At 42.2% G+C, this 22076-nt stretch overlaps 1 protein-coding gene across 1 annotated transcript in view; it reads right to left on the bottom strand.

Annotated features, from left to right (window-relative positions):
* Positions 1–22076, bottom strand: part of bicc1a (BicC family RNA binding protein 1a) — an 89793-nt gene that overhangs the window by 34519 nt on the left and 33198 nt on the right. The window contains exons 3-5 of the mRNA XM_033613643.2: positions 10957–11026; positions 2944–3023; positions 902–1060 (exon numbers count right to left, since the gene is read on the bottom strand). Coding sequence (XP_033469534.2) covers positions 902–1060; positions 2944–3023; positions 10957–11026 — 309 coding nt within the window. The remainder of the gene's footprint in view (positions 1–901; positions 1061–2943; positions 3024–10956; positions 11027–22076) is intronic.

Raw genomic sequence — 22076 nt, 5'->3', positions numbered from 1 at the left:
GAAGTGTGCTGGAGCAATTTCCTGACTCCTACCAGCTCCAGTGAGAATGAAAGATAAGTAGCCACCTCAGTGATTTTCACTGTTATCTATATTTGCTTATCAACACCACTGCACTCCAACATGCTCTGTGGCTCAAAGGCTCTGCTGCCGTCAATAAGCTTTTGAAACCAGGAGAAGAGACAGCTTAAGGGGCCTAAAGAGGAGCCTCTTGCTACTTTCAGCCTGGACTTGCATCATCAGACTGAAGGGGTGGAACAGTTCAAGATACAGAGCACTGACAAGCTTAATGATCTACACACTGTTGGTATACCTTACTATGCAAAATCCACAATGATAAGGTTGACATCATTAAAGTAGATCTTAAAAAATAAATGAACTTGTCAGGTGCACTGTGGAGCACCTGGCAGAGATAGAAATCTGATGCTGTGCCTGGCAGTGTGCTCTGCTGAACTCCTCATACTACACTTTAATGGTAATTACAGCAGGATCCTACTGCTCTTCTATAGCGAGGCCAGCCAAAACACACCAGCTTCCTCTGGGCTGGCCAATCAAAACAGCCAGCTGAACCAACTCTCTGCAACCTGTCTGGCCTGAGACCCCGTGACAGTTAATAAATGGGCTGGAGGGCTGCGTGCATGAATCAAAAAAACATTTAGAAACAACTTAAGCTACTACGGAAGGAAATTAATTGAGGAGGGGTGACGGTAGTAAACACTCAAGGCGGCAATACACTTCCACTCTAAGCATCAATCATGCAATGTTGTGGTTCAAGAGATTAAAGCAAAATACTTGATGAGGCGAACTCTTTGATGGGCTGGCAGTAAACAGCCCACTCCACCCATCTATCTCCCACGCCTCGGTGAGACTTCACAGTGTAAATCTGTGTTGTAGCCGCACAAACCTGGTTGCTTTTCTCTGCCTGGTTGTTCCTGTTAGAGTCCGGGAAATGGATGTGGCACCCCGTCTCTTCCATCACCCTCTTGATGTTGTTGCCACCTTTGCCAATGACGTGGGAGTGCTCTGTGTGGGAGACGTCCATCTTCAGAGTTACCCTGTTACTCTAATGAGCAGAAAAGAGAAGGCTGCGGTGAGACGAGGATTGATAAGGCTTGAAATAGCTCAGTGAGTGGAGCACGGTGCAAAGAAAAAAGTGCATGTTATTATACATGTATTTAAACTTAAAAGGTCCAGTGTGTAGGATCAAAGGCATGTACTGGCAGAAATGGAATATAACAAGTATGTTTTCTTTAGTGTATAATCGCCTGAAAATAAAACTGTTCTTGTAAACTTGGAATGAGCTGTTTATGTCTACATACGGAGTGGGTCCCTGTCCATGAAGTCCACCATGTTGCACCGCCATGTTTCCACAGTAGCCCAGAACGGACAAATCAAACACTGCCTCTAGACAAGGACAATCATGTTTTTGGGTCTGCCACCATACTTAGCAGCCCCTCTGTGATATGCATGTTGGAAAAACTCTGATTTTTCAATGTGAAACTGCTTTATTCAGTGTTTTTACTGGTTTAAATCACTGAGTATGTTTGTTTTGGAGAGAAAGAGACCTCTGTGGATAATTCAGCTCCCATGTAAAAACCTCCTGAATCTCCTGGATCTTAAGTTATCAGAGAAGAAGTTGAGCAAACATCAGCAGGTGCTGGGCTAGTGGCCCGTCTCTGACATGCCAAACAGCATTGGAGAAACAGTGATCTGTAATGTGAAACTGTTTTATTCAGCGTTTTAATGGCTTTTAATCACCTGGTCTGTTCGTTATAAAGAGGAAGAGACGTCTGCCAATAATTCTGCTCCTGGTAAAAACCTCCTGAACAATGGACACTGAAGGAAGTCTAACTGGGAGTTTCAACTGGTTGCAATCTGCAGTCCTAATTGCTGGATGCTAATAAATCCTACACCAGGACTCTTCAACAACAAATTCAATTGGGCCGGGTTTTAAAACCAGGAAGTGTCAATTGGACGGACATTTTCAGCAGCGAGCAGATTTAAAAAACGATTTTTCAGCTTTTGGTAATGACAAATTTTAAACAAACCCAAATTAATGTAGTAAAAAAGGCAATGTTTATCGTTTGGCAGAACGTCTGACCAAGTATGAAACTTTATAAAGTAAATTTCATGCGTTTCATCCATTGCAAGTTGCACTGTGAAAAACATTAGAGCTGCTGGTGTCCCTGAGGCTCGACAGTGCATCATCTCCACAGACAGCTTATAAAACTTACTTTCTAACTGTCATCACTGATTAAATCAAATGTGTCTGACATTTTAAAGTGTATAAACAAACAACAAGTAGGACCAAGATACACTGCGCCCTCTAGTTCCCTCTGATTATAAATGCATATCACTGAAAGGCCAGCGCAGCATCTGTCCCCTTTCCTCCATTCTTCATGAGACGCAAACATTTCAATTTCCCCTCATTTAAACACTTTCACATGCTGCAGTCATTTAGAAAATGAGCACCAAAATATGCAGAACATTAAAAGAACTGAATCATATTATGAAATTACTGTGTCTGCCAGACTAAAACTGCCTTTTCGTGACAAAACCATATGAGATGCTATAAACTAAGCCAGTCGTGTGCTGCTCTTTTGTTTGTGTGTGGCTGCTCAGAGTGCATGGATGACTGCCTGCCCCCAGGGGGTGCTACAGTGCGGTCGCCCAGGTAAGGTGATTTCTTGTGTTGCCATGGCAACGAAAGCCTGCATGCACACACACTGCAAAATCCACAGCGAGGCTTGGGATGCGAGTATCTGGAGAGATTAGTGCCAAGTTGTACCACACTGCTGTGTGCAATCTGTCACTGTGAGCAGTGGGAGAGGCGATGGTGAAATACACTGGGCCCGACTGAACGCCAGGAGAAAGGCGAGAAAGAGGAGAGAATTACACACATACACATGAAGTCTATCTTCCCTGTGATAAAGATGTTTACTGTACCTTTGTGTCAAGGACGGACATGATTCTGTCTTTGGCTTCCCTCACATTCTCCCTCTTCCCGCACACCTTGATGTGTGGATCTGCAGGGTGTGAAAGCAAAGAGACATTAAAAGTGAGAGTGATGTGTGTGTTCAGTATGTGTGTGAGTGTCAGCGCTGATAAAAGGGGAGAGATACAATGTGAGCGTGCAACATAAGTTGAATCCATTTAACCAAACATGACAAAGCAGTCTGGATGTGTCAACAAATTAGAGCGCGTCAGAGGAAAGCTCCGCAACAGTAATTGCTTCTTTGATATCTGCCGCGCCACATTTAAGTCGGCAAGCAACCACACCGTGCTGGGGAGGAGGACGGGTGCAGCTCTGTGGAATCACATTCAGACAATCCATCAGTCAGCGAAGGAACTCGACGGATTGTTCAGCTGCCATTTAACCTCGGCAGAATCTGTCATTCAGTCGCTGCAAAAACACACAATCACTAATTCTTCAGTGTCTTTCATTGTTGGACATGACTCAGCATGTCTATATGTGCTCTGTTATCAGCTGTCACACACAGAATCAATGCTGTCTCCTCGAGAAATGACAAATTACCACCCTGCAACAGAGACTGCCACATCCTAAAATTCCTGTGTACATACACTCAGTGGGCACGCAGAAGATCGAGCAAGTAAAAGTCCTAATAGCTTGAGTAAACTCTGCTTCCAGAGACCTCGTCAGCCTCTAAATACTTCACTTAAATAACCAAACAATGCATACCAAGATCATTCAAAGCTTGTGTCTGTTCAAGCCTACATCTGGCTCTGTCGCATGCCGGACCCCTGGAGAACGCCAATGTGAAAACACATGAACACACACAGAGAATCCAAATGTGCACACGCATGTGCTACACATCCATGGCCCATTGCCCCTGTGTTAACTGTACTGAGCAGCAGGAAGTCGACTAAGCCTCGTTCCAGGAATACCCCTCCCTGAACACACACTTACAGCATCTCAGATTTACAGTATAGCCTTCAGACACGACTCGCTGGCAAAGATTTACTGTTGCAAGTCGCCGGGCCCTCGGAGAACCCCACAGTTGTGTGTTTAGACTTTCAAAGAGCTTGGGAGTGAAAAATCCTAAACAGTGCAGGAGCGGGAACACCAAGAAAAAGACGAGGGAAGTTCCCGATACACAGAATGCTTTTGAAGATGAATAACTCATAGGATCCAAACCAAGACGCTCTCCGCAGAGATTCAAAATACAAAGAAGGCACATGATCTCAGTCCTTTTAGAGAGCAGCAGAACATCAGCTGGCTAGAATGTATAATTCTGTTTTTCAGAAGTATCTGAAGAAGGTTCGGCCCTCTGTTTAATGGCCACTGGAAACTACTGGGATCACAGAGTGCCAGTAAACAAGCACTGGTCTTGTTAGAGTGTCGGAGGGGTCAGGCAAGCTCAACACGTACTACAAGAGATGCTAGATCACATGGGAGAGTAATTTGAGGGGCAGGAACTAAACAAAACCCAAGCTGCAGTCTGAGACAGGAAAACAAAACCAAGGCAAACAAAGGGAAAGGAGCAGAAAGAGCGGTCAGAGACCTAGCACAGTCTCAGCACTGGTTCCAGGAAATTTTCCCATCATACAGCTGTTGCTGTGAACAATAGAAATCCCTCCACTTCCTCCTGTGGTACCCACTGTGACCATTAGAGGGAGTATGGCTCTTCCAGTGTCTAACCTGCACAGCACATCTGGCAAACATTAGCCGGCCTAAACGAGTGTTGCAGTCGTGATGTAGAACACCCCCGCATTTCTGAAATGGAGTGTGCTGTATGCTCTTTTTTTTTTAAATTTTTTTTGATGATTGATTGTGTAACAAAAAATGAACACCTTAAGTCTTAATTTGGCACACACAACAGATGGAAAAGCAAACAAAAACAAGGGCAGACTTGCAGCTGCACAAAGTGAATGTTTGCAGTCGCATAGACTTTTCTTTTTTACACAGTTCCACTTGACAGAGAAGAAACCTTTTGACCCATAGCTCCGTGCTGGCGAAGCTAAAGCATTTTTCCAGCTGAGGACTACATTCGAAAATACCACGCAAATGAAGGGAATTAAGTCCTGTTGGCTTTGCCCTTCTCATGCAAAACATCTGCGGAAATGTTGAAACAGACAACTGGCAAGAAGGAGTAGTATTAAGATATTTATCACGTACAAAAAGAAATCTTAATCAGAGTTTTAGGAATGAAAACATGTTTAAAACTTAACAACCATCACCGGTATTGACCACTCTGCAGCACAGAGCTTAACGCAACCTGTCTTGTGCATGAGTGATACGGCTCCTCGCTATATTAAATCACCAACAGTGTGCTGATGATGGCTTGCCCCAGAGGGTAACGACCGGCCTTATCACACTTAGGCAGGTGGCAGGGACAGCTAGCTGCAGGAGATGAATGAAATAGAGGAGCTGGCATTTTGATGGAGTGTGGCTCTGTATGGGGAGAGGTTACAAACGTACAAATCCCCCCTCACATCTGCCACTATCCTGCGGAGTGTAACCGATTCCAGACTTCACATGAAAGACAACACTGATGCAAAATTCCAGGAAAACGAGGCAAAGTAACGCTCTTAAAGAGTATTATTATAGATTAGGATAAATCTGAATACTCTGGGAACCAAAACAAACACATCATCAGCTACTTTAAGGACAGAGCAAGTGAGTTTTGTGTTTGTCATTCAATGGAAGGGACAAAAGAAATGCAGATCAATTACATGCACACTAATATTCCACTATTATTATGATAATATTCTGAATTTTATACAGGTCATGTGAACAGCATATTCTGTTTAGATATTCTGAATCATGCCTTTGTCAAAATGTTGCATTTTTGGATTAAGATATGTGGGATATGCCAGTATTATTCAGGTTTTAGGAGCATTCTTTACACATGTATACAGCACATTCTGAATATGCATCTCAATTAGGGATTGTTAACCCTAGTTTGCGACACACAGCCCCTTGTCTGTTTACAGTCACCTCTACGTTGTGATGGATGTGTTGTACACAAATCACTCGCCAACACTTAGCAAGGCCGTGAGGTAGAGGTGCGTGCCCAAAAGAAAAGCCCACATTTCTGGTCAGCATTAGCAACACACAGACTTTTAAACATTAAGAGAGACTTGGATATCAACAGGTACTGATACCAATGAACTCTGCTACAGGTAGGAAACTTGGAAAAATCCTATCTTGATGCAAAGAAGCATGAAGGCACAAGCGGCTCCAGCTGTTCCATTTTTCCATATCTTTGTGTGATAAACGACACGTTAGGGTACATTAATCAAAGTATGCACAGCTGCATGTGAACGTGAGTACAGGTGGAATATTCATTTTCATTAGCCGTGTAAACAGCTTAGTAGGAATACTGTGTTTTTCGGAATATGGCCAAAATTGGAATATTTTGTGCATGTGTTACAGGATCAATTATACAGCAGTAATATGTGTGACAAGTAGAATGTACATTTGTAATGTTGAGTATTATAATTCCACAACATTTGGTTCGGTTGTTATTACCCGACATGCTCAGGCCTTCATAGTCAATAGCCCTTTTTAGATATGAGATAGGAGAATTTGCAGGAAAGCCCAATCAGTCTTTTTTCAGCATTGGCAGTATAAAAACAAAATCGGGGAGTGCGGCAAAACGCCACCTACCTACTTTTGTTTATACAGAATGTGCCCTTTTCGGGGCAATGGGGGGCGTGAACAAGTAACAAAACGTGTAGCTCAGCGTGTGACGTAAACAGTGATGTGGGAGGGAAACTGTCAGTCGTTCGGCGATTCTCTCGTAAGTCGGCCCGTTCTTCACCGTCCCCGTCATCTGACGGTTAATGGCCTCTTTGTTTGCGAGAGCAAGGAGGGCGCGCAATTCCTTGTCTCCTCAGTTGCTCATCTTTACAGTGTCTGTCAGGTTTGTGTTTCCCTCTTGCTACTAGCTGCTCGCTGATTCCTGCTATCAGCTGTTTCCTGTTTATCCAACGCCAGTGGCTCACACATGCGGCGTCATCAACAGCTCCTCCTGTTGCGGAAGGCCTCCTTGGTCTGTTTAAACTAAAAGGGTTCCGCCAATATGACTACCCTACGAGGTGGAAAATTGGGCACCTCGGATCAACTCGCCAATTCGGCTCTGTGTGTCTTAACGCTCGCAGCTTGCCGGCAAAACGGCCCAACGTTCGCTGAAAATCTGGCAGTGTAAAAGGGACTAATATGTGGAATGTTTGATGCTCAGTTTCTGCACCCCTACGTTCACCTTTGCGGGTACCCCACCTACCGTGTAAAGGGATGTCTCCTGCCTTGCAACATTGCTCTTATGGTAATTGCCATAATTTAGCACTGTTAAGCTGTTTATATTTCATTTTATGCTGACATAATCTTATGTTGCTTAATTTGTGTGGGGGCTGGAGTTTGTGTGGTTGTGTGTGATGGAGGATTTTGTTTTTTTCACTTGTTGTCAGGAGAGGAACAAACGGAGATGGCCTCAGAAGATATCCACAATCTGGGCCACTTTATATCTACACAGACATCACTGGAGTCAACCAGTTACACATGTAAACATAGTCAGTGTCTCCAGTAATTTTCCATATAGCTTCTGTGAGGTTTAAACCACCATGCCTTCCATCTTTAAGCCTGTTGAGTCTGTAAGAAGTAGAATATTGTCTATTTAGCCATCGTGTCCTTTCCTTACCCTCCCATGAGCGCAGGTTGTTAAAACACACTGTCAGTTTCTCTTCTCCCACAAATGCATTCGCTCATGAGATAGTGATTAGCCAACATCCTTCCCCTCTGCTCCTCTCACTTTACGCAACACTAGGGAAAAATTCAACAGCCTCCAAGTCATGGGTCAAAATTCTAAATATTGGTATACAGAACATCATTCCCAGGTGGTGTTGCAGGCAGGTTTTGTGAATGAACTAATACTTGGAATGAATGGATGGCTGTGTGGGAATGGATTGCCAGGGCTTGCGGTTGATTAAGTATCGAAAGGGAAAAAATGTTAAAGATTCTGATGTAACCCCCGTCAACTATTTGCTGTACAGAGTGAGTGAGGAAGTTACATAATGTCATTGGATTCCACATCTGGCTTGAAGACGCACACTGGTAATTCTCCTGGGGACAACAAAGCGGGCATACCTACACCTACTCCTCAAACCCCGCCTCACCCCCTCTCCCGGAAGAGCTTTAAATAACCGTGATAATGTTTTATTAGTACCAGAGTGCGAGAACAACTCAGCCAATAAATGAGTGGGCTTCAATATAAGCAACTCCCACCCCTCCGTCCTCCACAGCAAGATCACAAATTCCTGAGTGCGGATGAAGTTACTGGCATGTGATCTTTTCAAAATTCTCAGTAAACTTTAATAATGAACCCTGGTGCAGTCTTGAAATACTTTCCTCTTGTTTGTCTTAGTCCAATGACTTTCCTGAGAACAAATTTCTTGACTCATAATCATTAACCTATGTTAGGGGGGAAGCTTACACAACTATGGTGTTACTTAACATTCATCAAGTAACACATTAAGAGTGGTTGTTAGTTTTGTTGCTACACATCGAAGGAATTACTTGTGAGCTTTGCATTTCTATTACATACAATGAAAGGCATTTATATAGTACATTTAAAGCCAAGGTGAATTGAAAAATGGCTTTTTAAATATTTTAGATCACATCCTGTTATTTTATGCACCTATTTTACAACATACGCAACTACGACTACTATTACTATCATGCACAAACAGGACCTATACATGCATTAAATGGGGGGATGTTGGGGCGAAGGGGCTGCCCATGAACAGGCGCCCCAAGCAGCTGGGGTTTGGTGCCTTGCTGAATGGTACCTCAGCAGTGCCCAGGAGGCAAACTGGTACTTCTCCTCTTCATATTTGGTCCAGACAGGGACTTGAACCAAACACCCTCCAGTTCCCAACCCAAGTCCCTATGAACTGAGCTACTGCCGCCCCAATAATAATACTACTACAGCTCCTAAATTTCTTCGTACCCTTATATCGAAATACAATCACGTTCTTCCACTACAACAAAATATGATCTATGCTTACATAAGCAAGTAACAACCAATTTCAAGCAATAATATCATGACATCCACCCATGAATCAATTGGCAACTTTTAGCTGCACAGAGCTAATTCTAGCTAGCAACAGCATGGTACATCAGTGTGTCTTAGTTTTCCCAAAATGCCAGGGCCATGGGCTAGAATGTATTCACTTTGAGGAAAGTGTGACAGCTTCAAATTATTTAAGGTTCTTGTGGGTGGAGTGCTTCAGCAATGAGTGGTACATGGATTATACCATGTGCTTCATCCCTCTCTTCTTTTGATAGTATTACACTGTCGGCATTACACCATTATGACCTCACTGTTATAACGTTCACTTTTTAACGATCAAACCTTTTCTTTTCATTTTTAAAACAATGTGGCTAAGGTCTAATGCCTTCATTAATTCATCTAATCCAGGGGTAGGCAACCTGCAGTTCCCTGTGGCTTTGACATAAAATTATATTCTAACATTTCAATTTTCATTTGTCATTGTTGTAGGCCTAAAGCAATTATTGCTTTCTACGATTGTAAAAATGTGTAGTCTTTACATCGAATTAAAAAATGTTTTACTGTTTTATCAACTAAAATGTGCGTCATACGTCTAAGGATAGACTGATACATCGGCCGGCCGATATATCGGGCCGATATTTGAGTTTTTTACTTGTATCGGCATCAGCTGATATGCGCGTGAGTTCGCGGATTTATTTTTCCCTGGCATGATTTACAGACAGGCATCCGCGGGCAGCTCTGTGTTGCCGGAAGACCCTGCAGCGCACATGCAGCGAATCCTACTGTGTACAGTAGTTGTTGTTTTATTTATGCTTCAGCTTAAATATTTGTTTATTTTATAAAGACATTACTGGAAGATTTAAGAGCACTGAACTCTTTTTTTTTATTTGAATGTATAATAATAATAATAATAATAATAATAATATTCTACCTGTTCTACCTCAACTTTCCATCTTGTTTTAGTATTTTTTACTGTTCAATAAATGTTTCTTATTTTAAACTTGAGACCTGTAATATTTGTTATCATTGTGTCATTTTTTTGATGTAAATTGAGGGAGCAAAAGCAGTATCGGCCCCAAATATCGGCTCAAGAAAATCGGCAGTCCATAATCGGTCATCGGCTAAGGGTGATGGAAAAAAATCGGTATCGGCATCAGCCCTAAAAAATCCATGTCGGTCTATTCCTACATACGTCTACGACCCGGAGCTTTTTCCTCTAAATTGAGCTTCAGTAGTGGTGTCTAGCCTGGAGTCTCTCTAGTGAGGCTAGCTATCCAAAAAAGTAAAAGCCTTGGAGGAAAATAGAGGATTTAATAATGCGTGGACAGATTTATTTGCTTTCACCTCCAACACTGCAAAGTCAGAGTACTAAATAATAATAAACATCCCTCAGTAGAGTTGGCCAATAATGGCTCTTTTAATAGTAAAGGTTGCCGACCTCTGATCTAATCCATTCAGTCATTCATCTCTCCCCTCATCCTCCTCCTGATCTAACCATGAGTGAGCTGTATGTGGAGCCACTGGCTGGCTCCGAGTCTTCTGTAGCGCCACTAAAATCAAAACCCACCCACTTTTTAGTGGTCCAATCAAATGCAAATGATTTGATTTAAATCACTCTTGTAACTGTGCAAAATATTCTGTTTCACTTGGAAATACCACACAGTACAGAAGCTAAAGACTCTAACTTCCATTTCCCTGGGGTTTTAAGGAAAGTCCAAGTCAAACATATGCCTGAGCTGATGGACTTTGATGCATGACAAGCTAAATCCTTATTTGAAATCAGATTCATAAATTTTGTAGGTCCATCAATCATTCAACAAACACTAAAGTCACACAAGGCAAAAGCAGTGGAAGCAGTGCACACTGAACATAAGAATAATCTCAATATGGGTTTACTATGAGAAAAAAGGAAAAGAAAAACAGTCACCTTTTTTGGACTTGGCTCCGATTTTTAGTTTGGACGGCCAGGCTATCTGCGTTTGGGTCTCATCCATGATCTGGAACAGAGAGAAGGAGGGTTGACATTAGTTTATCATGGATATTAGTGTTGGCAAATACTATGTGTTGGCAGACAAATACAAACAAAATCAATGTTGATTCTTTAATCATGGAAATCATGATTATTAAGTTTTGTAGCAGCTGAGCAAATGTTTTCATTACTCTGCAGAAGTTGGCAGAAGAATAACAAGTTATCAGCCTGTATTTTTACATTGATCATAATTATTTTTAATGGACCTGCACTTGCATAGCACCTTTCTAGTCTCCTGACCACTACTTCATCCATTCACCCACACATTGGTGGCCGAGGCTACCATACAGGGGGCCATCTCATGTGGACTGAAGGAGGTGTGTGAGCCAGGTCTCTACCTCTGAGCCACAGCTGCCCTGCATTTTATACTTTAGTATCAGCATTGGTCACAAAAGCCCAGTATCCATTGGGGTGAAGTCAGTATTTGTATATTCAGCCTTTGTTGAATATTTTCAGTGTATTAATGTGGCTTTGGCTTAGCTGGAAGTGTGGACAACTCATCACTGCTTCTCCTGTACTAGCCAACATTCATTTTGTATACTTCAGTGAATGTGTAAGACAGGTATTAGCATGCAGTGGTTACTAAAAGGAGCCTTGGATGATAAAACGTTGGGCAGAAATTGCCAAATAAAAGAAAAACACCTTTAAGTTATGGACCACTGCGAGCCCAGTTTAAACATGTCTGATGATATAAGTTTATATGACGTTTTAAGACATTGCTTTGTTTCTGCTCAACACCCAAATCCTCTCACCCTAACACCACCAAAAAAAGGAGGAAAAATACTGAGTATACTTGGCTTTGGTGCATGTGAAAAATGCCAACAACAATGGATGTGAGAGCTCTTTGACAAGTCTAGTCATCGTAACCAGGAGCATATGCATCAATGTGAAAAAAACACAAACTGCAGGCGGCTAAAAAAGAGAAGGAAAAAAGTAAGGAGCTGGTCGAGACGCCGTCAGCGTTCCCATCAGAAGAAATCTACTACCCAACGTCCTGCTCCTCTTTTCAGCCAGGAGGAAGCTCACCTTGCTCGGCTTTCTGGCTACAAATCCCCAAACAAACCCCTTGAGAACAGCCTGCCATGAGGAGCGCTTGATGTTAGTGGGGGAAAAAAACAAGGGGAAAAACTTGTCAAACCTTCCAAAAAATGAGAAGCTGACATGCTCTCTCCTAATGGCTCTGTCCTCCATGTGCACTATCCTTGTTTTCACAAAGATCCTGCGGTCTTTCTATTTGTTTTAATACTTTCCAGGGGTTTGTGTTTTCGGGGTGGAGGAGATATGAATTTCTGAAAAGTTCTCAAAGCTTCGGCCATGTGACGAAGCACCCGAGGACTGCTTCAATCCATTACACCAGCAGCACTTAATATTCCTTGGTGGTCCAGTGCATTAAGCAATGAGGCAGAGAGTGCATTAAGAGCCATCAGCGCTCCCAGTGAAGATAAAATGTTCGGCTTATTAGCACTGCTGCAGCAATCCACAGCCTTCATTACATTTTTTTTTTTTTTTTTGACAAACATTTTCAAATGCTATTTTTCCTTGCCAAATAATAACAGCTACAGCCTGCACTCCTAAGGGAACTGGTGCACAAATCGAAAAGGGAAGTGCTTAAATTCCTCCATATGCTCTCCTGGAAGTAGCATGGTCTGTTTGGCATCCTTTACAACAAATTCTGACAGTTTATCCTCTGCCAGTCTCACGCACCTGTAAAACAGTGAGACGGCTTTAAAAAGGCCCAATGTGTTCCTCTCTTTACTTTGCAGCTATGTACTCAGAGTCCATGATGGTTGACTGGAAGTCCTTTCAAGCCTCACTGGTTTTCTACAACATCCTATAATCACATATAAAAATGGACAGCCTCGACGAGCAACAAGATGAGGACCTATTCTGCCACTAACAGACCCAGATACAACAACTCAGGTTTAACTTGTATTAAAAAGACAATTTGCTGATTTTCAACCAGCTTTGTAACTTAACAATGTGGGTACTGTGTGTAAATAAACTATGGTAGCGTCCAGATCTCCCTGTTGCGTCATCCAGCAGATTTGAGTAGGGCTCTTCGCCGGCGGCTGTTGCTCCAACCACAAATTATACTTCTGCAGTTTCATATGATCGCCACCATGGGCACAAAGAGTACTGTGCTGATCGAATATAAACCAAGATTCTGTGACTGTATTGCCTCTTTCTCACCTAAAATGTCTTCAGAAACATATTTTAGTGCTGTTTGGCTGTAGAGTTTGTGAACAGGAAGCAGGCACTTTGCATTGTAAAGACGGAGTCTGAAAATACTGAAATCAAATGGTAAAACTAGGCAGTGCTGATCAAATGAAATGAACAAAGATTCTGTTAAAACCCATTTCCACCCAACTCTATCGCTATGGTACCTTTGGAACCAAAAGTAACCCTTCAGACATGGTACCTAGACCCTAGGTCCGCTTAGCGTTTCCACCACAAACAGTAGTCTTTCATGTGGGGTTGTTGTTGCTTATTGATCCGTCCAGCACTCACTGTATTTCCAACTTTATCAGTCTGCACCTCGTTTATTGTGCACAGAATGAGGCTGCACGCCGACATTTTTGGAACTTGATGGGATATCTAAAAATGGCGGGTTTGTGCATTCAGTCCTTCTCAGGCAAGCTCAGGGGTTAGTGTTGCTGGAGACCACAGGAACGGCACTCCACGACACTTTTTTTCTCCAAGTGAGGATCCGGTCGAAACTAACCTGTATATATTTCAACGCTTATATCTACTCATTACTAAAGGTCAAAATTGTCATATTGAAATTTAAGGTGTGCTGATGGATTCACGTCATCACTTTATGCATTGAGTAACATTACACCTTAAAAGTTGCCGGCAGTCGGCCCAGTGAATGAAGTTATTTTTTCTCAGACTCCAGCTGCTGCAAGAGGCAGCAAAACATCCTTTCATTTTATGGTTAACTACTGTATGTAAAACTCCCCATGATATGAACAGTGGTTACATGAGCCTCAAAACCAGCCACAACTGAGTGACCGTCCTCTATTGACCAATCAACAGACTGCAGTGTTCACAGCTCCACCTTTTAGTACCAGATCTGTGTGCTAGGTACCTCAGCAAAAGGAGTACCTAGCACACGGGAACAGTACAGAGCAGTTCCATTGGTACTATCCACAACTTTTCACAGTGGAAACAAACTGAACTGAACCGTATTGCACTGCTTGGTGGAAAAAGGGCTTTACTGTGTTGCCTTTTTCTTGCCAAAATTGATTTTAGCTTACCATTTTATTGTAACTCTAAATTGTTTGTTACCAGCCAACCACTGTATTATTTCCTGTGTCAAAATGGACAAGCTGCATTATGTCACCCACCAGCAGGAGCATATATTGGTCCAGTGCAGCACAGTGCATTCTGGTAATTTAAGGTTTTCTACCTCTTGAGCAAAAGCAAATGCCACAGCCCTTTTTGTCTGTTTTCCATGGTCATGTAGCACCAATTTCAAAAGTAGTACGTAGTCAACCAAGTTTTATAAAAAGACCACCTTTCCAGCAGTGAAATACTTCTTTATGCACTATCTGATTTATCAAAGCAAGATGTGAGTTTTATTTTGGGCTCTCTATGCAATCTTCCTTCAAAAAGGCGAGTTTGTCCAATCTTTAGCAAAAGAGGATTCTGCAATCCTCTGACAAACTCATAAAACAGACTGCTGCAAGCCAGTAAAATGATTGCAAAACACATTTATACAGCAATTGATGTTTCGTTGCATTCTTTCTTCCCTCTCTTGGCTCAGGTTTTTGGGCATTATCATTATGATCAAGCGGCAGAGAAACACCCTCGCAGTGATGACTTTTCCTACTTGTGGCTCTGCGTTTACTCCCAGTTTCTATTAAGTGAATCACACAACCAAAAGGAATTTCAGAATCATTTTGTGCAATGAACATAAAGGAGAATTCTTTTCAGATGATCCTGCTCAACTATTTCTGTAAGGAATTCTTTTGTGGTACCATTTAACATGACTAAGCTGAAAACATCCCACATGCTAATGATCACCCATTAATGTCCTCTTACTGGAAACCTTCCCATCCCTCCTGTCTGCACTGTTATCACAAGTGCTGCAATAATATTATCAGTCACTTCAGTCAGAATGGTTTTACACGCAATTAAATTTAAGCCCGAAACCAAAATCTGATGAGTTCTGTGTTACGGGGTTTCACACTAGCTCCAGGCACACGCAACTCTAATCTACAACATGACACCCTCCCACCATCGTCTGCTAAAAGACAATAAATCACAAATACCCTGTAGCTATGTGCAAACTTTTTCTCCGTCAACTTGAGTCATGTGCTCACACCAACAGCTGGCTGTATCACAACAACATTAAAGGACATTCTGTTCCCAGTGATAAGGAGAAATTCCTTTTTACTTTTGCCTCCACCTTTCCCGGGTTTTGGCTCAGTCTCCTGTGACAATGACAGATGTGTCTGGATTGCGTCAAGGAGGCGTTCAATTTAAAACAACACGTAAAAGAAATGTAACACTGCCGCAGCCTCTCAGAGGTCGTTGAAATTACAAAGGCAGTGTGGGTTCAAGTGGCAGATGACATCTAAAAATGTCATTAAAAAGTGCCAATTTACGATGGAAACGTCCCTTTGAGTCCTTTTTTAGCAGCCATGTAGGAACATGCAGTGTAGGAAACCCAGTAATTTAAAAGTCTGTGATATAAATGACAAAAGTTCCATCATATCAGAAGTGACTCCAATTATACTTTCCTAAAATTATCTAACTTTATGGCCTATGCCTCATCAACTTTTTCTCTAAAAGGGCCTTGTTCAGAGAGACCTGTTTCCTGTCCAGCATTGCTGTTCTTGGCAGCGTCGTGCAGATGGGACTGATTTCTGACAGACCACACACCATTTTAAAGGGTGGATGGTATTTATTTTTATGGAGGGCCTAGCAAATACCTCTCAAATGGGTCAAGATATTTGCACAAATTAAGTTACCTATACATTTACCGTTCCACCCTTTCTTCTCGGCCACCGCACCCTTTCTGAAATGAATAAATACATAAATGACTTTCTGATCACTTTCATGGCACGACCTTGACACGATGATTGGCTCTGTGAGGTGTGCAGCTGGTGCGTGCTCAGAGCGCTACGTGAAATCAAACAGGATATTATTAAGGCCATGTCCTGAAAGACAGCACATGTGTTCGACACACGTGACTGTGTGTGTACGTCTGCATGTGTGTACTATACTATAGCATAGCAGCAATCGACATGGCAGAGGCATGTTTCCTGGCCTGCACTGTGATGGTGCAGCTGTTGATTCAGCTGGACTGTGTGTGTGTGTATGTGTGTGTGTGTGCTTGGGAGGGGGACACAGGGGGGTTGTCGGGTGTGGGCAGAGTTAAGAGACTGACTGAGGGAACAGCATGGACTGAACCATCCCCACGAGACCTCACAGTCATAACTGAGTTCATGTTAACAATCTGAGTGCTAACTCGCAGCTAAAGCCCCATTACATCCAATAATACTAACATAGGCATGGAGGAATAGGCCTGGGGCTGCATCACGGTATATCAGGGTATTTAGAAATCCCCAGGGCATGATTTTCAGTAACGTCAGAAATGCAGGCACTCTTTTCTCTACTGGATTCAGTGTATTTAGTGCACAGCACACACCACCAGAGGTCAGTCTCTACTGGTAGAAGAGGCAGCTGAGCTAATAGACACGGCAACTCTGAGTGGAGCGGTGGGGATAACATTACAGGACTGTAAACAGCCAGCTCGCAACAGAGTTGGTGATTGTTTGAACAGTAAACTAACTAAATGACTAAAAAGTCTAACCAAGACACTTTTGGTGACTTATTTGTTCCTGTCTACCTCAAGAGAAACTTGAATTCAGAAAGTGTATGGTTATATTTCTCTGTTTAAAAAGAAAAGTGTAAAAACTTACTTATGATTTTGTGAATTTATATTGTTCATTTATTATTGAAAAGGCTGAGAGAACTTCTCTAGCTAACTCGCTGGTCGGAGGCGTAGCGTATACCTTGGTGAAATTTTAGGAAGGTATAAAATAACAGATACCGCCCAATAGGGCTGCCCCCTGATAGTCAACCCAATGTTAGTCAACCAGAAAGGTTATTAGTCTGCAAGATTTCATTGGTCTTAGTCGCAGAAAAACAAAAAACAAATTAACATGAAACTACTGGGAACTGTGCCTTGTCAAAATAAATCAAAACCTATATGACTGGACCATGTGGGAATTTAATTTGAAAGGACAGACACAGGAAGTGGCGTCAGACAGGAGTCATTTTACAGGGCTGGTACCTGCTGTTATTCCACAGGCTAGTTAATACCATGTCAGGCAGGAAATCCAAAGTGTGGGATCATTTTGAGAAGGTGAAGGACGAACCCAAGGTGATGTGTAAACTCATCTTCATTGGTCGACTACAAACAGGACGTATCATGTGAAACAAGGAAGTAGCTACATGCCCATGGCTTAGTGGATAGAGCAGGCGCCCCATGTACAAGGCTGTTGCTGCAGCGGCCCGGGTTTGATTCCAACCCATGGCCCTTTGCTGCATGTCATTCCCCCTCTCTCTCCCCACTTCATGCTCAGCTTTCCTATCGATTAAAGGCAAAAATGCCCATAAAAATATCCTTAAAAAAAAAAAATTCTATAGGTCTATATTAATGAAGGTTCATTAGTATTAGTATTGTATTTCTCTGTAATGTAGCACAGTGTTAACAATGTTACTGATACTATTCTTTCTCACACCTTCACCTTAATGTCGGAGACATGCAGGGCGACTAGTCGACTAATGGCTCTAAATGATGACTATTGGTCGACTGGGAAAATTCTTAGCCGGGGGCAGCCTTACCCCCCAAGCTTACAGAGCAACACATATTAACAAAAGGGCACCTGTGCAAAAAACATGCTACTGATGAAATGCATAGAGACTACATCTCCTTCATGCGATGAAGCATGATAAACTAATTTAAAGGTCTAGTGTGTAGAATTTAGTAGCATCTAACTGTCGGATTGCAGAATTTAAACTTCTCCTGTGTGCAAAATGTGTAGGAGAACTATGGTGGCTGATGCGAAAACACAATGATAGAGCCAGTGTCTTGTTTGTCAGTTCAGGGTTACAACATGGATCTAAACAGCTCATTCTAAAGAAACAAAACACAGCGATTCTTTTTTTCAGGTGATTATAAACTAATGAAAACATACTTATGAATATTATATACCATTACTGCCAATATTCCCTCCTAAATCCTCCACACCGGACCTTTAAGCTGCCTGAGAAACACAAACATTTGTTGATATATGTTTTGACAGCGCTTATACTGACCTACTTATTTCAACATCTCACAATTTCATGCCAATTTCATCTTGACAGTCTTCCGTTTTTTATTTTCCATGTGTCGGCGTAGCACAGAGCGCTTCAGTGCTATAAAGCAAATGAAATGAATTACTCCTGGCCTGAGATCTGAGTGCACTGGCACTTAAACATCACGCCTGGCATTATTTACAGAGCCACAACTCCTGGGAAGGAGCAATGGAAGGGGGATCAGGGATGAACTTGCAAGGGGTTCAAAGGCATCTCTCAACTCAAATCCACTCCAAGCTCTTCTGTGGTGCACGGTTATCGCCCCAACCAGCCCAGCTCCTCAGCTGTCTGCTGTTCCACGGCTCAACTTCTGCACAGCTCTCCAAACAGCTTAGTGGTCGGTGCCATGATGTGACACTCCGACAGTTCTCAGTCCAAAACTTTTACAGCACAAGAGTCTGATGAACTGTTTCACTGACACACACTCCAAGCAATTCATTTGCAGGAAAAATCCCCCTGTTATACCAAACTGATAACCATGACACACTAGTGGTTTCATGAAATGGAAAGATGAAGTAACAGCAGGAGGGAAACATGAGGCAAAGATAGGAGACCAAAACAAAGACTGAAAAGAAACACGGACATGAAGCTGGCGAGAGTCCCCCATGTGAGCTGCAGGGACTTCCACAAGGCTAATTTCCCAGCTGTGGCACCCTCCTGTGGTCCCACTTTGTCTGCTGTGCTCTTTACTTTTACATTGACTACATGAAGAGGGTGGACTGTTTGCACTTTAACACAAAATGTTGCTCTGAACTCAAAGGAAGTCCAGCAGACAGTGAGTAAGAGGGTTTGATCAACCACAGCCACCGGGCCTGTGGAGAAAGTGCGGGGGCGGACCATTTTATGTTGCTCTCGTCAGCGACTGAACTCTAAATCTCCCTGCTGAGGCAACTGGGAAATCTCATTCCCAAAGCCCAATATGTAAAAGTGTGTGCGTCAAAAAAGACTTTACGTGAGGGAGAGAGTTACTACGCATGTACTTTATTAGTGTGTGTGGTAGATGGGTGTGTTGGATGGGTGAGGAAGCAGCCCAGCTAAGAGTTTCCATTTTCATCAACTTCAAGGTATTTCACACACCTCATCCATTTTCTTTCAACAATACCATTCCAGAGTCGCACTCTGTTTATTTTCCTGGCTTTAATTGGGCATGTATGGTGATCACGCTATCAGAGGGGAAACCGTACAGAGTTATCCAAATGGAAATTCTACAATAAAAACATGACTTTAGCACTCCTCCTTCGCTGCTCTTCGCCAGCGTGCCAACCCAAACAGCTGCACACTAATTTCTAATTGACAATTTAACCTCTAGAAACCACTGTTTCTTTGAAGAGGCTGTGACAGAATTGAAGCCAGAGACTTAAAAAGTCAATACACCAGCAGCCGTACTTTGTCAAAAAGCTTTGTAGAGTGAAGCAGACACCTACACTGGGGATCCTAAACATCACAGTAGTACCCAGACCAAAAGAGGCGGAGACGCATCTACAGCATATCTGAAGTCCTTGTTAAGATTCCAAAGAGGGAGAATCTTAAGGCGCCTGGTTTGAATTACTTGGGTTTTTGAAAACTGCTGCAGGGAAAGTTAAATTGCCTCCTTCTCTGACATTTAACTCAGCTTCCTAACCTCCAAAACCAAATACGGAAAATAGACAAAAGCGGAATGCTCAAACAAACCGCTGTCCATCAGTTATTTCATTACAGCCCATTAACATACTACGGAGGGAGCTGAACATATTCAGGAAACTGGATTTTAAACAAGAATGAATCCACTTGAGATACTTAAAGAGAACCACATAATGAGATACTGGCTGTCAAAATTCAATTAGCAGTTAGCTAGTGATTGCTTTCGTTTTCGGTGCCATGCGATTAGTCTTGTCTTGATTCATTTCGATACACACACACACGCACACACACTCACTCAAACACTTGAGGTCCAAATTAAACAAACGGAGCAGATCAAGGTAATTTGTTTGCCAGTTCATAAACACAGTCAATCTATCAGCTAATGTTAATTGCTGCTTTCCCTCATAATGATGCTGCACAAATAGAAATCAACTGTGTCAGGATTAGAGTTGGGCAAAAGGGCAAAACCTTTTACTCTACATATTTTCGTTACTACATCTGTTGAGCTGAAAGATTCTCTTAAGCTAGTGGTTCCCAAGTGGTGGGTCGTGGTCCAATAGTGGGTGGCAGGTTGACTCTGAATGGATCACAAGTGACACGCAATCGTGTCAAGTTTGTAAAAACAACACTTTATTTTGAAGTACAGTGAATTTCCAGGCACAGAGCTTTTATTTTGAAGTGCTGTTTCCTGCTGTAGAGTGAGCGACTAATGGACAGTTACTTTAGAGAGACAGCAGACTAGCTTGCAGACATGGCCAAACTCATGTATGCCGCTGAATGTATTCAACTGTTTGGACCTTAAACTTATGATGGAGGTGAAATCTGGACCCCGTGGCTGGACCAGTTGGGAACCACTGTCTAAAGCTTTGAATTTGTTTGTATTTTCTTGATGCAGAACCTGAAATATGACTGAGAATTGAAAAACATACAAAAATAAACAAACATCTGTGTCTGTTATCAATCTTTGCAATGTGAATATTTACATGTTTTCATAAAAGACTGTCATATAATGGTTTAGAATAGTGTTTTAACTTGTGCTTTTCTTAATCGATGATTTTTAAAAATAACAAACTAATTGATGGTGATCGATTAACTTTTGCAGCTCTACTAATCAAACATTTATGTTGTCACTTGACTTACATACATTCTTCAATTATTTGCATATTGGGCATATAGAAACAAATCATCAAATGTGCCGATAACAGCGATGCTGTCTGATGGAGAGGCTCCTGAGCCTGGTAAGTCTTGTGCTGACTCCAAGGAGGAACAGGTTGTCTGAAAAACATTTTGAGAAACTCCCTCTCATGAGATATAACCGCTGCTTTAGAACTGTTACAATTCTAAATACAAGAGAATTTAAAGCTTAAGGCAGTGGTTCCCACCTGGTCTAGCCACAGGGTCTAGATCCTTGTCATTACTTCAAGGTCCACACAATTTAATGTATTCAGCGTCATACTTGAGTTTGGCCGTGTCATCAAGCTGGTTTGCTGTCTCTGTTAAGCAGCTATCACTCTACAGCAGGAAATGGCACTTCAGAATAAAAGCTCTGTGCCAGAAATCACTGTACCTCAAAATAAAGGTTGTTTTTTACAAGCTTGACACATTCGCAAGTGACTTGTGGTCCATTCAGAATGGACCCAAAACCCACATTTGGATTGTGACCCACCAGTTGGGAACCACTGTTCTGACAGTTCATTTTAAAGCCAACAATGGCAGCTATCGATAACGTGCCAATGTTATCATGCACTTCTCATTTTTGTAATAAGTGTTGTTAGGAAGACTTGACTTCTTCCTTCTTCCTAACAACACTTAATCAGAAAACTAGGGGATACAAAGGAGAGAGCTCATTGAAGCCTTATGTCCCATAGGGGATGAAGAGGAGTAACGTAACGTAGTGTTGTTAGGAAGGCCAGCCTCTTTTATATAGTTTTTATTAGAGGCTGACCAATATTGGATCTTTACAGTTTGATTTAATAATGATAGTTTGGTAACAGGAGAAAGCCGATAGCTGATTTAAGGTAAGGTAA

This window comes from Epinephelus lanceolatus, chromosome 17 (assembly GCF_041903045.1).
Source record: "Epinephelus lanceolatus isolate andai-2023 chromosome 17, ASM4190304v1, whole genome shotgun sequence".
Taxonomy (NCBI): Eukaryota; Metazoa; Chordata; class Actinopteri; order Perciformes; family Serranidae; genus Epinephelus; species Epinephelus lanceolatus.
This window is presented reverse-complemented; position numbering and strand designations above follow the sequence as displayed.